This window comes from Oncorhynchus masou, chromosome 30 (assembly GCF_036934945.1).
Source record: "Oncorhynchus masou masou isolate Uvic2021 chromosome 30, UVic_Omas_1.1, whole genome shotgun sequence".
NCBI lineage: Eukaryota > Metazoa > Chordata > Actinopteri > Salmoniformes > Salmonidae > Oncorhynchus > Oncorhynchus masou.
Window position 1 is genome coordinate 27,886,433 of NC_088241.1, and position 14,219 is coordinate 27,900,651.

Genomic DNA, 14,219 nt, shown 5'->3' on the forward strand with positions numbered 1-14,219 from the left:
AAGAGTTGGTGAGAGCAGGAGGTGAGGAGCGCTAGAGGCACATTAAACTGATTCGTCTGGCTAATGGAGGTTTACGAGTCCCTCATGTCCTCGGAGGGAAAGATGACTGGCAGAGAATATGACCACTATTAACTGTACATCACCTCGGTCTGCCCCCTCCTCCCACTTCCCCTGCTGTGTGACTGCCATGGTGAACTGGGCCACTAAAACACCATAAAACCCAATAGACTAAACAGTCATTCATCATTACAGCGCATACATGAGCCGTATCACCCAAAACCGTATTAACTGTCCCACTCAGTGACTTAATGCGCACATTAAAACTTCCAAGTATTACCAATGCAAAGTCAGACCACTTAGGCCTCAACCGCCATCTGTAATGTCCAGAAATAAAGCAATCATTGGTGGAAATGGTTTTTGCACGTCTGTTTTATTGAATCACTGATGACTTGAACCAAGAAGAAAAAAATCCTCTGCTCCTTGAGGGACAAGCAGAAAAAGAAAAAAAACAGGATGTTGTTGCTGGATGGGAATGCTGTGTAGAAACAGGAATAAAAACATTCTCGGTGGTGTCTTGCTAAAAGCCAGTCTCTTGACCTGCCCAGTTGGGTGTCTAGGGGGGAAAAAAAAGTTAGAGAAAAGGGAGGAGAGGTTAGACTACCAGTTGACAGACATACATTATTTTATTTGAGATTTAATGAATTCTGTGTCCACATTACAAATAAATTATGTGACGAATTAGAAACATAGAAATCCCCATGAGTGTATGTAGTTGTACACTTGAAGTGGACTTAAAATGGAATGCGTGCCGAACCCCCAAACAGACGGCAGGCAGTAAATGTATTAGAAGTGATTTGTAGCCCTGAGGATGTAATGACACTTGTTTGCAGTCTCTTGTCTAATTACAGAAATCCCTTAATGAGGGCCTCTGCTTTTACTGAATAGAATTATAGCAGCTCTCTTACTGCAGATATTCAAACAATAGGGAGGTGGTAACTAAACACATCAAAAGATACCTACTCAGAACTGGACATTTAAAAGGGGGGACATTTAAAGCACACTAGTTGACCCCGTCGTGATTATAAATATAATCTGAGAGGGTCGGGGAGGCGGTGGACTGACTCATTTAAAAAAGGTTAAGAATCTGTTTGACTGTGGTTTTACAGACATGTCCTTCTCTCCCCAACTTCAAGGAGCACTGCTGGTGTGGGGAGAGGGTTGGGCTCAGGGATGTGCGCGATCAATGAAGATTGCCTTCGTGGAATAGTCTTACATACCATTCATACACAGTCAAGATCAAAACAGACCGAAATTTGGACCCCAAGCCAAACATCTGTGGGGACCTGTACTAAGTGGAGGGAACTCCGTAGTCTGAGTAATGTTCAGTGAGACTAGTGAAGGAATCAACCTTATTTGCACAGAGGTATCTGAGTCACAGCCCTGTTTTACAGCGGTGTTGACATCTACCTTGTCATTAGGCCTATGAAGATCAAAGGGATGATGAAAGTGCCCGCTAGCTCCGTTAAAAACTGCTCTTACTGGCTGATTCCGTGTCAAGTGGAACGTTTTGTTGAAGCTGGTTTGTAGACATTCTTCTAGCCCCGTTCTCTGAACTGATCATTTCAAGAGGGCTTTGAACTCTGTCACCCACGTAAGAGACACAGTCAGCTGGAAAAGGGAATAGGTAGTGGTGACAACTCGCTTACCTCGTTCCTGCTGGCATGGGCCATCTTCTTCTCGATGTTCATGGCCAGCATCTGGCTCCTGAAGGACAGGCTCTTCGTCTTCTCAATCACCTGCTGGTACGGCGACACAGCGTTGTTTCCCATCACCACGTGACCCTGGATAAGAACAAGACAGAGCGAGGGGCGCACAGTTAGGCCTAAACACACAGCGGGGAGAGCCAATCACATCTGGTCTCATAGACACCGTACCACCAACCGCCAGCCTCTCGGAACACATTTATGTAAATCTCAGTACACATCAAGGTAATTCTGTCATTCCAGACTGAGTGGCTAGGGTATGATTTGATGATTACAGAGAACTCTGCGCCATGACAGGTATGCCAAAACATGCAAAACCCAATGTGGAGGAAAACAAGGACATAAAAAGGTTAAGGTATTGTGGTTGCTTACTTCATACTGTGTTGATTTCCCTCCTATTATGATAATGGCAGACAAATCCCATGCCTTGGTATTCTCGTCTAAAATCATTCTACAGTTATGCACTTATACTGCATCTTGAGGTACACCGCAGAATAAGCTCCCCGATTAGGAAGTAGTTTCAAAAAAAATAAATAAAATAAACGTAACTAATCAATTGCGTGGGAGCCGAGGTGATTGATTGACGAGGAAGAGGCAGGGTGTCAGTCTTACCAGTTTGGAGTCTATCTTGGCATCCAGCCTGGCATTGCGGATAAGGTTGACAATCCATCTCTCCGCCTCCTCGGGGGTCATGTTCAGCTTGTCTGCCAGCATGCTAAGGAAGAGCAGAGGAGAAACCGGGTTTTAGAAGCCGAGTGGAACAATACACGTGTTCGCCGATTAAATAGGTAGTACAGACGTTTAGTTGCTAATTGTTTAAAGAAAAGTTCATATACACACATACGACGTCACATTAATCAATTGGGGCGTGGAAAGGTGTACCCCTCTGTCCAATGAGGCCATTTCTGGACAATATTTGTCCCTTTAGGGGAACCTTTTTGTGCCCAGGGGCAAAAGTTCAGTACAGCCTATAATGTACTGAAGCAGGCCGTAGAAAAGACCACTCATCCACTCTCTTTCCATGAGAGACTGATCAGGTAAATCCAGGTGAGCGCTATGATCTATAATTGAAGTCACTTGTTAAATCCACTTCAAATCAGTGTAGATTAAGGGGAGGCGGCATGTTTGGAGTCAACATGGGCCAGAATCCCTGTGGAACACTTGCCACCTTGTAGAGTCCATGCCCCGGTGAATTGAGGCTGTTCTGGGGGTAAAAAGGGGGTGCAACTGTATATTAGGAAGGTGTTCCTAATGTTTTGTACACTCTGTGTATATGACAATCCTTTTCAGTGGATGTCTGATGCCATACCTCCACATTTGCTACACTACTAAATATGATGAATGGGCTGCATTAGGACCGTAACAAAGCTAACAGGACAACGCTAATACAATACTAAGTCATACACATTCTTAGGCGAAAAGGCATATAAAGTAAAATACAATGACATGTCAAAGCAACGGGATCAGGGGAACATAGCAAATGGTCTTACGTGAACTAGAAAAGGGGATGTAATGACTCCCTAGGCTAACTCAATTAGGAGTCCGTTGGAATCCCGGGTTTCTCTCCCCCAGTCACTTTACTCTTTGATGTTCTCTCCTGGACACACACACTTACATTCTCCCCACCTGGCCCAGAGCCTGCCATGACAGAGCGGGACCTGCTACTGTCCCCCAAATGAAAGCCAGGTTGCTGCCGGGGTGTTCTTTGATAAGAGCGGTGGGACATGGATGTGTCACCGAGAGAGAGGGGTAGGGGGGGCGCCTGGCGCTCTTTGAACCAAAGCCTCTTCCAGTGCAGCTGGCCTCCCTTGCGGCTTTGAAAATAACTCAACCCCCTTGATACTACCACCACCACCACCACCTAGACCCACTCTTTCCCGCCCTCCACGTTTCCTGCTGGTCCCCCATTTCATATTAGGGTCCTATAAATATACCCCTTTCTTCCACCACCACAAGTAGTACAGCTAGTTCATTCTCATCCCACAACCCAGTCACCTAACACACAAATGGAACACACTCCGCTTTGAATGAACCTCATCAATACGCTCGTTTAACAACAGATACTAGTGTGCGAGAGACCGTGAGTACTGTATGAAAAGTGCACCCCACTAAATATAATTTCATGCTCCATTCATCAAGTTTCTTCTCCCCAACGGAGGAGATCGGAGAGACAGACCTGTGAGTAAGCCAGATCCTCGCTGCCCCAAACCACCTCTCACGCTATGGGTTCAGACCCAGTCCACAATAGTCGCCAATACCAGCAGGCCCGTTTCAACTGTCACTTCCCAAATGCTGACTTCTTTAAGACTTTCTCCCTCGTAAATTCCCATTTGGAAATAACCTCATTTGGGATAATGTTTGCCTTACCTCAAGGCCCGACAGCAAAAACACATTCGCCACTGACCCAGCTTGGCATCTTTTTTGAAAAACGTAGCAAAACCACATACAGAGGGGGATGAAATTACATCAATGTCTGAAAGGGGCATAAAAAAACCACAACAAATAATAAACAGCATTACCTCAGCATAAAGAGGCACTGCCTCGGGGCATTCCAAGTAACAAGAGTGTGATGATCCATCACCACTTTCACCACAGCAGTGTTGAAGGAGGTGGGATACCAGAAGAGAAAAACACCAGTTAAGCATTGATTAACGTTGAATCCCCACGGGCTGGAGGGGCACGACCAACCTGTCACTCACACCCAAATAACTAAATCTGCCCCGCCCCCCCGAATGCCGGACAGCCGATTAAGGCAAAATGCTGTGGAAAATGAAATTGCACTTACGGCTCATTATGAAGGACCTAGCAAGCAGGAACCTTGTCAGTTGTCCACTCACATGAGTTTAGGTTGTGATGGCTAACATGTGTCTGCCATTCAGGAGTGACAAACACTAAGGAGAGACAGGCCGCACCAGTCGAGGCAAAAAGACTGGTGTAGGTCAATAACAAATGTTCATGAAGTGTAAACTCGGCATTGATTGATAATTACAGCAATTTTCACAGCAAAAGCAAATTCATTTAACAGACAATCTGTGTTTAACAAAGTCTAACAGTAGTAGGCGTTATCCAACTTTTAATTCCCTTGAAGACTGTACAAAACAGTCAGTCAAGAAACAGGGTAGGTGGACAAACTGCATCTACACCCTAGTCCTGACACTCGCCACAATTTAATTAAATGATCTGCTTCAAAATGTAACCCCAGAGATTTGCAATTGCCGCAGAGGGGTACGAATAGTGTTTGTTTGGCAATTCCATCAAGTGGAGGGCACATGTCAGTCAAACCAGACTCAGATCCGAGATCAAGACAAACATGATCCTGTTTCCTCACAGGGAGTTCACCTCGGCCCTAACTCCCTGCAGAATGTGATCTCCCCAGCATACCACAGTAACACGCAGTGCCCCGGGTCTTAACTTTTATCTTAACCTGGAGCTCCAGAAGATGGGGAAGGGGATATGAATGGAAGAAGGGGGGGGGGGGGGCAGACCTACAAACTCAACTATAGGCATATCCCTTGGCCCTTAAGCCAACAAGACAGCCTACTTGACTGGTTTTGTTTTACACAGCCATAGCCCTGTTCCTTGGGGGTGGGGGGGGGGGGGTCTCGCTTTCATTTCAACCTCTTACTGACTCTGGCTTCTCAGCGTTCAATTTCAGGCTGGGGCTGGGGAGACGGAAATACTCCTGTGAGTCTCTCAACCACCCTCACACTCGGGGAGAGGTGAGGCATGGGGGGGGGGGGGATAACTGTGTTAGAGAGGGAAAACTCCCATAGAAGTGCCCCCCTTCTTAAAGTGGCTGGGCTCAGACGAATGCATTGTTAAACACTACCATATGATAGCATTAAGTAAATCCGAGCCATTTGGAACGACCCCCGCTTTCAGCTAGTTGGGGTAAAATACATTTTTCGGGAAAACGGAAAATGACCGTGTGGTCTTTCTAATGACTCAATTGTGAAGTGGAAAGATCTTCCATTTTACATCCAAGTACACAACAATACTACTCCAACTATCAGAGAACTTAAGTGTTAGGAAAACAGGTGATGGGTGATGGGAAAAGACATCCACTACCTTTCCATGTGCCACATTTTAATGTCAGCTGACAGACTGTCTTATGTACGTACTGACAAAGTCACTGGACAGTGTACCAATTGGGGTCAATGAAATACGACTGGCTATCAACATTCAAAGGAAGTCAAATATGGTAATATTACGTTTGTGACTTCAAAAATTGAAAACCAAATTGTAAAAACATACCCAAGTCTAGACAAAAGGATATGTGGATGCAATTACAGAGCATAAGATCAAATCGTGGGGTCACATTTTCACTGCCTCCTTTTTTACATGAGCCTTTCTGCATAAACTAACTAAATTACCCGCACTTCTGGTCTACTTTTGTCCCATGCCATGGGCAGAAAAAGCAAGCTAAATATCTGTGAAACCTTCATAGCCAACAGCTGTAAAAATGTCTCATTAAAAACAGGCATCAGATTCACTTGAGTCCATGCTTGGATGCAGAGAGCTTCTGGGTAGCCGACTAATGACATGGAATTTGAGCGTTTGTCAAAAATAAACTACGTGTTCTGTCCATCGTCATCGCAATGATTTTAAATGAACACGGAAATCCCTGACACTGCCGATCGCCGCTGTGTTTGCACCTCAACTCAGCTTGTTACCCCAGCTAACAAAGACCTACAAACACAGGAGAAAAAAATTGGAAAAGTCACAATTCAACTTCCTACTGTTACCACTAACCTTTGTGGTCTTTAACAAGTAAATATATCCAATTGCAGCAAGTCTGCCAAAAAAAAAAAAAAAAAAGAGCCGGGACTCCTAATCAATTCCAGACAATCTGGAGATTGACAGAGCCCTATCATGTTCCATGGTTCAACCTTGACTACAGACCCCCACAGCTCCATATAACAGGCAGTGCAATAATTTCTGTCAAAACTTACAATTCATTCACCCTTTCCATTCAATGTCCATTACAGCAAATTCCAAATATTCCATTCAAAGTTTGAGTCTAACCATTTTTGCCTTAGTACAGTTACTATATCTTTCTAAACGCATTTCCATAAGCACAAATGTCCAGTGTAGACTAAAAGCATTGAAGTAAAAAAATAAAAAAGTATATCAGATTAGAGTGCACCTAATCTGCATTCGTTATTTTCTAGAATTGATGCACAAGAGGTAGCCAAATCCTTAATTGTGGACCATTATCTTTTCCCCCTAATGCTCACCATAATTAGCATTGACTAAATGTATTGTTTTGAGGACTATCCAAGGCAAATTTATTATACTGGATGTGACAAGGCTTAGGAAGCGAGTGAAAACTTCAGAACCCTCTGAACACCAGCCGCCCTGACCCAGCAAGACTCAGAAGTGGAGCTACGCGGTTCCTCACCATCAGCAGCTGGCAAAATCTGAAGCCATCAAGAACCTGACCTCTCCCTGAGAGAAACTTGTCCCTGGTTTGGTCTCTCACTCAGGTGGTCTTTAAAGTTAAGTGAGCAGAACAACCAGGAAGCAGTTAACGCTCCATTGCCTAATCCATAAAATGTATATGTGGAGATGAGTATTTGACTAGGGAAGGGGGCAATAAACACTTGTGGGGGGCATTCCTGTAATCAGGTCGCAATTGTAAATGAGAACTTGTTCTCAACTTCCCTACCTGGTTAAATAAAGGTGAAATAAAATAAATAAAATCACTCCACATATCCACCCTCTTCCTGCAGTTGGTCTGCTTAGCAAGCTCATTGGCTGGTGATGACCTTCCTGTGCAAGTCTTTAGCTAGTCTAAGCTGACCACTGCAGTGCATGGTGCACATCTTAGCATTTGGACAGTGATGGCGAATAACGGTCAAGCAAAGACTGATCTCTTGCAATGTTCACCATACTTAAGTCCTGCAGCACCTTTCCTTTCTGTCAGTTCCCCAACGGGTGCTTTACGTCACTCCCTTGGTCTCACCTGATGCTGATGCACTGGTGGATCCTGCAGAAAGTCTCAAAGATGAATAGACGGGCATTCTCAATGAAGTCCTCCAGGCAAGCCACCAGGAAGAAGTCATTCACAAGCACCTGGAAGAGATGGAGGGAAATAAAAGTTAACAGTAACACAAATATTAGTGAGTATTTGTCTGTGTATGCATTTCTATGAAATACCACTGCAGGGTTTCAGGAAAGTAAAGCAGTTAAAATGAGGACAGAGTTAAATGACAGGTAAGCTAATTTGTAAACTCATTACTGCAATCAAGACTGGGTTCTGACTGAGTGGCCCTGGAGAGCCATAAAAGTGCAGGAGCAACAGGTTTCCCCCGTGCAGTCCATATTTGGGATTGAAGCCTCGATTTAAATTGTGGGAAAACCCAAGTCCCCGTCAAATTAAAAAATGGAGCAGAAGAAAGCTTTTTTTCCCTCCATACATGCAGGGGGGGGGGGGGGGGTCTTGCTCTAGCCACATTTAAGTAACCAAGCGATTTACTTTGGCAAAAGTCTTAAGGAGAAACCCCCATCTGTTTAAAAAAAAAAAAATCCTAGGCCACTCGGGGTGCTCCAAAAATCAACCACAAATCTTTTAAATCAGCTGCCTCCACATGAAAACGGGAAACAAGAATTATTTTTTATTTTTTTTACCTTTATTTAACCAGGCAAGTCAGTTAAGAACAAATTCTTATTTTCAATGACAGCCTAGGAACAGTGGGTTAACTGCCTGTTCAGGAGCAGAACGACAGATTTGTACCTTGTCAGCTCAGGGGTTTGAACTTGCAGCCTTCCGGTTACTAGTCCAACGCTCTAACCACTCGACTACCCTGCCGAATGAGCCAGCCACGTGACTTATCACCGTTCATCTGTTCCCAGGGGTGCAGGGTCAATTGTGCAGTGCGGGAGAAACCAAATTATACACCAAACTCTCAGGGGTTCTACAGCCACCATAGGGGCAAGAACACCCTCTGCTCAACATTAGAACACATGGGCTAGGGGCACTTCCAGGTCTAGCTACACTGACAGACGGGCTACAGAAAAATTGCAAAGTTTACACCGCCATAAAATAGCAGTCAGACAGAGCTACTTTAAGTGTTCATGAACCCATTGTGCATTCAAACATTGAATCAAAAGGCATGCATTCCTTTGTGGTCATTACTGCATTCCTACTGTCTTTGAGTACTAGTTCACATCACAGACCTCAGTCTTCATAAGTTCTCAAAACTCTGTTTGCTTAAAGCTTAGAGCTGTTTTCACCCTCCATTTCTGCTTGAAGAAAACGCAATTACACAGCACTATCAGGCAACACCACATTTCAGCTATAACAATGCTTATCTAAGCATGATAAACTTTGAACAGCTAAGTGTCCTAATCACTGTCATCTGGGATTTCGGCCCAAGATCCTCAAACAAGTTTTGAAAGGGCTAGAAGTGGCCTTTTATGCCCAATCTGATGAGCTCAACGTGGAGGTAGGTTCCCCCGCCGCTTTCTTCAACATGCAAAAGTCGCCAACATCTGACAGCGATTCCAGTCGGGGAGGGGGGGGCTGCTAGGAGAAAAAACACCAGGCACTTACTTACATGACAGGGGGCGGATTCAAATAAGACTAGTCTCTCCACTTCACAAATCAATTGCCACTCACTGTTGAAGGTTGCAGTGAAGACAGGGAAGTTGGGAAACAGTACCGGTATCTGACTATTACAGCAATCAGTATCACCCAGAGTAATGTAGCCCTTTTGTTTTCCTCAATGACACCAAACTGATGCATTACACATGCAGACAGACACACGCACGAAAAAGAACATCCAGTCAAATTTGTGGAGTGATGGTTGCAAAATCCCCCTGCCTTTATTGCTTTCAAATGAGGCCAGTTCGTGGAGGTGGACTGCCAAGCCGTACTGCTTTTTGATAAACTGCTAGCTTAGCCAGGAAGCCAGACACACCAATGTGTAAGAGGAAACACTGTCCCGCTGGCAACAGCGTAATCTTGCAACCACCTTGACAGCCACAAGAAGTCACTAGAGCGCGACGGGACACGAAAATCCCGGCCGGCCAAACCCTAGCCTAACCCGGACAAAACTGGGCCAATTGTGTCCCGGCTTATGGGTCTCCCAGTCAAGGACAGCTGTGACAGCATGGGATCGAACCCGGGTCTGTATTGACTCCTCAAGAGCCGCAGTGCCTTAGACCACTGCACTACTCGGGAGGCCGTGCAAGGCCTGTTCTCACTAGAGATGCTCAATGTCTTCATACTTGATCTGGGGAAACACTGGGGAAGTGCTTGGGCACTATCTGACTCAGTAAAGCCTCAAATTGTGTGCAACAGTGAAATGGGCTACTTCATGTGTGAATTCATTTACACACTAACTCAAACTTCTAGAAAATTATTTGCAATTGACAAGTTCAACCATAGCCTATAGATAATTAGCGGGCAGCATGCCTTGGTTTGAAGGCAGCGGGGGTTAACTGTCCTGCTGCATAACAAATCAGTACATTGACAAAAAAACTCGCGATGGGGCGACTTTTACAGATATTTTGAACTCATGTGTGAAAAAGATGAAGGCTTGTGTGTGTGCTGGGCCTGCTCTGAGAAGACTGACAGGACACTACTCCCAAGGCAATGCTGCTGAAGCACCTTAAGGAGAACTGGTCTCCAACCTGCGGAGTAACAGGGAGCAGCATCTGCTCCAACCACATGAAGTCTCTAAACAAGACCCCAAGCAGGGAAGTCGAGACCAACCTAGAGGGCTCTTTAAAAGTGTGCGAGTGTTCAACGAGCTTGGTGATTGAGGGCATGTGTAAAGTCTTCGCTGAAATGGGATACAGTTCCAATATTGTTGGTTCTTTGTCATCTAGCGATTGCTGCCGCCCCCACCCACCGAGGCATTTGCACAGGAAAGATCAAATTTTGAGGCAGTGCTTTGGATACTCTGTCAGAGCACAAATTTGTCAGAGAAAAACTATCAAATAAAAAAATATATCTATTCAAGTTAGTTTAGGTATGGGTTCCTCATTCGTTAAGAATCAGACTGGGGGAGCTAGAGGCTCTTTATATTAGCTTAAAAATAGAGAAGATGAAATGGGACCTTCAGTAAAGCCTAGACAATTTACTTATGTGAAAGAGCCATTCTCCAGAACATGTCCAGCCCCTCTTCAGCAAATGAGCAATCTCCTGGGAATATTAAATCAAAGCACCACATAATTTACCCTAAATGATTGACAAATTCACACAATTATGAACTTCTGACCTATGTAGGAGTGGATGAAACAAACCACAAGTTGTAAATATGTTCACAGGGACATTATCAACACTCACACCTAGGAAATCTTAATACCAATGGTGTATTACTAGTTCATAGTGTTATTCCACAGCATTTCAATCTGAGTGGTTTAGTCTTCGAACCTACACTCGAATATTCTGAACTGAGTGATACGTTGGACAGAACTACTCCCAGAAAATCCTTAAATGGGCAGCTAGCATCTGATTAAAATAAAACAAACCCTAACATTTTGACATTACCTTGGATGCTTTTTCCTTGTTTGGCCACAGTTGTCTAACTCCTCATGCTATGAACAATTATGCCTAAATGTAATATCTTCAAGTGTTAGCATGAACACTTATTTGAGTTTTGCTACAAAAGGAGACACTTCATTCTCATGCATACAGCTTATTGTCTACAAACCGCAACCTTTCTAAAATTGCTTTCGCAACAGAAGCCTTCTGTAGATGCAAGGATCCATCCTTCTGCTGGTGCGCCACAACGTACTTCAAATAAAACGTGAAACATTTTGAGCCGAAGGGCTTTAAAAAAAAAAAATCAGCCATGGTGGGAACAGATTAAGTAGATAATTTTTCTTGCCATCCACATGTACTAGAGAAGTAATTCCTCTTGCCGAAGGGTCTTCCCTTGTACCTCACATTATTTTGTAGTACTAATCTACTCTTAATGAGGGGCTTCAATTCAAATCAAGTCTCTGGCTAGTCCGCACAAACGAAACAGCCTTCCTGTAAAATGTCTGTCTTGTTTCATAAACTGGAATAAAAGGATTCCAGAAATGTTCCATACACACAAGGCTTCTCAAATTATGAGCACAAATGTGTTTACGTCACTGTCAGTGAACATCTTTTGCCAAGATAATCCATCCAACTGACAGGTATGGCATATCAAGAAGATGATTAAACAGCATGATCATTACATAGGTGCACTTTGTCCCGGGGACAATAAAACGCCACTAAGATGTGCAGTTTTGTCACAACACCACAGATGTCTCAAGTTGAGGGAGTGTGCACTTGGCATAGTGATTGCAGCAATGTCCCCCAAAGCTGTAATGTTAATTTCTGTACTATAAGCCCCCTCCAACGACATCTTATAGAATTTGGCAGTACGTCCAACCAGCCTCACAACCGCAGACCACGTGAAACCACACAAGCCCAGGACCTCCACTTGTAGTTTCTTCACCTGTGGGAATGTCTGAGAACAGACACCCAGACAGCTGATGAAACTGAGGATTGTTTCTGTCTGTAATAAAAGCCCCTGTGGGGATAAACTAATTCTGATTGTCTTGGCCTGGCTCCCAATTGGGTGGCCTACGCCCTCCCATGTGAAAGCCATAGAGAAAAGGGCTTAAATGAATGCATTTCAATTCCCTTATAAGAACTTAACTCAGTAAAATCATTGAAATTGTTGAGTTTATATTTTTGTTCAGTGTGTCTGTATGCATGTTTGGTTTTGTTAAACTAACACGCTGACCACACCACTCGCATCAGGAGCCGCGCAAAATAAAGTTAAACATACGCTATTCAATCAAAGTTGGTTGCCAACCGCCATATAATGTCCAAAGAAGAAGCATTGAGGAGAGATTACTAGAAACAAACTCTGTTTACCATTTTTAATCAACATGTGCGTAGCGGCACATGAACGAGCGGTCTGGTCAGCACGTAACTCTTAGAAATTAACTGGATTTGTTAGCTAGCTATACCTAGCGGCAAATAACTAGCTAGCATAGCTAGCATAAAAGCTAGCATAAATAGCTAGCATAAAAGAACGCTAACAATCACTATGGAAACTGTGTGAACATAAACCAGAGATAGGTCATTAGTTCAGATAGTTCATCTGTGCATACCAAAGTTCAACACCTACTACAGTCTGCACAAGTGAAGAGTTCTGCTGGAAGCAGCCACGGCAACAACCACCGGTAACCCTCCCACCATTCAATTTGACCCATCACAAATTGGTGGTTGGCGTTGCCCAGAGTCATTCTTGTACATTTTGAAAATTGTCCTCTTCACAGTCCACCGCGAGCCAACACCTCTGACGAATAGCTGGCTCGTTATTATTACCATATTTTTGGCACTGAGGACCAGGCCTAGATGGACAAAGGCGTTGCTGGAAGTAAAGTGCAGCCTTTATTTTTAGCTGATGCACTACAGTCACTTCAATGGTAGTACACATCAAGCCATTACACACCAAAACGGAAATAAATTATCCCAATGGCTGTCTATGACACACATCTCTTGAGTGTCTGAACGCCTCTGCATAGACCTTTGCTTATAAAGCTTTTACTGTTACCTACCAGGCTGATGGACAATTACACGCCATCATAAAAATCTGTCCAGACCAATGAGTCATAGGTTTTCCCAGAGGACTTCTGTATCACCCAAGTGACCTAATACAATTCTACCATCGGACAATATGTATAAGCCCATGTTTAAAAATACATTTTAAAAAATCCAACGCTGTGAGAAAGCATGAGAGGTTGGCTAATCTAAACTAACGGCTGTGCTAGCTACATGGGAGCGTTGGAAGGACTGGTTGGCCAATCCAAATCTCTAAATCAAGGAATATATAGAGAGCGGGACACAGAACAACCATTCTGAAAAGGATAAATTACTCAAAATCTATTGCACATTGATGAGTGGGTGCGTGCCGGGGGGGGGGGCAGCTGGGACTTACCGACTCACACTCCCTCAGTTTCTTCTGAGCGCTGTCAAAGTCAAAGTTCACATACAGGCACTCCACAAACTCTGTGATGGGATCTTTGTAGGTGTAGGACTCCTGGAAATGGAAAAGAAGATTTCTAACAATTTGCACATGCCGGTGTGTGCTCTCTTTATTGTTCAGCAGTGTACATAGCACAGGTTCGACAGGCAAGGCAGCATGCCTCCAACCCATTACTAAAAACAAAAGTCAAATGTGGAGAACCATGGCTAACCAAACAGTAGAATTTACAAGGCAGTGAATAAAAGCAGATTCAAAAAGTCCCCTAAACAATTCCAAACCAATGCTCGGGGGGAGAGACCCAAGAAGACCAAAAAGACGGAACAAGCATAGAGCACATGTTTTAGTGATTACACAGAGCCTACCGAGACGGCGCTTATTTAGCTTTCAGAGCCATTGATCTCTGAAGAAGCTACCGATGTTGGGTTTGGGAAGAAATCGGTACTCTACAATCAGACCGTCTGCTGCCATTTATCAA

At 44.1% G+C, this 14,219-nt stretch overlaps 1 protein-coding gene across 1 annotated transcript in view; it reads right to left on the minus strand.

The window, feature by feature from the left end:
- Positions 1–411: 411 nt before the first annotated feature.
- LOC135522470 (eukaryotic translation initiation factor 3 subunit E) overlaps positions 412–14,219 on the minus strand; it is a 43,165-nt gene continuing 29,357 nt past the window's right edge. The window contains exons 9-13 of the mRNA XM_064948762.1: positions 13,697–13,798; positions 7,729–7,838; positions 2,376–2,478; positions 1,707–1,841; positions 412–613 (exon numbers count right to left, since the gene is read on the minus strand). Of these exons, the coding sequence (XP_064804834.1) occupies positions 578–613; positions 1,707–1,841; positions 2,376–2,478; positions 7,729–7,838; positions 13,697–13,798 (486 nt within the window). The 3' untranslated portion in view covers positions 412–577. The remainder of the gene's footprint in view (positions 614–1,706; positions 1,842–2,375; positions 2,479–7,728; positions 7,839–13,696; positions 13,799–14,219) is intronic.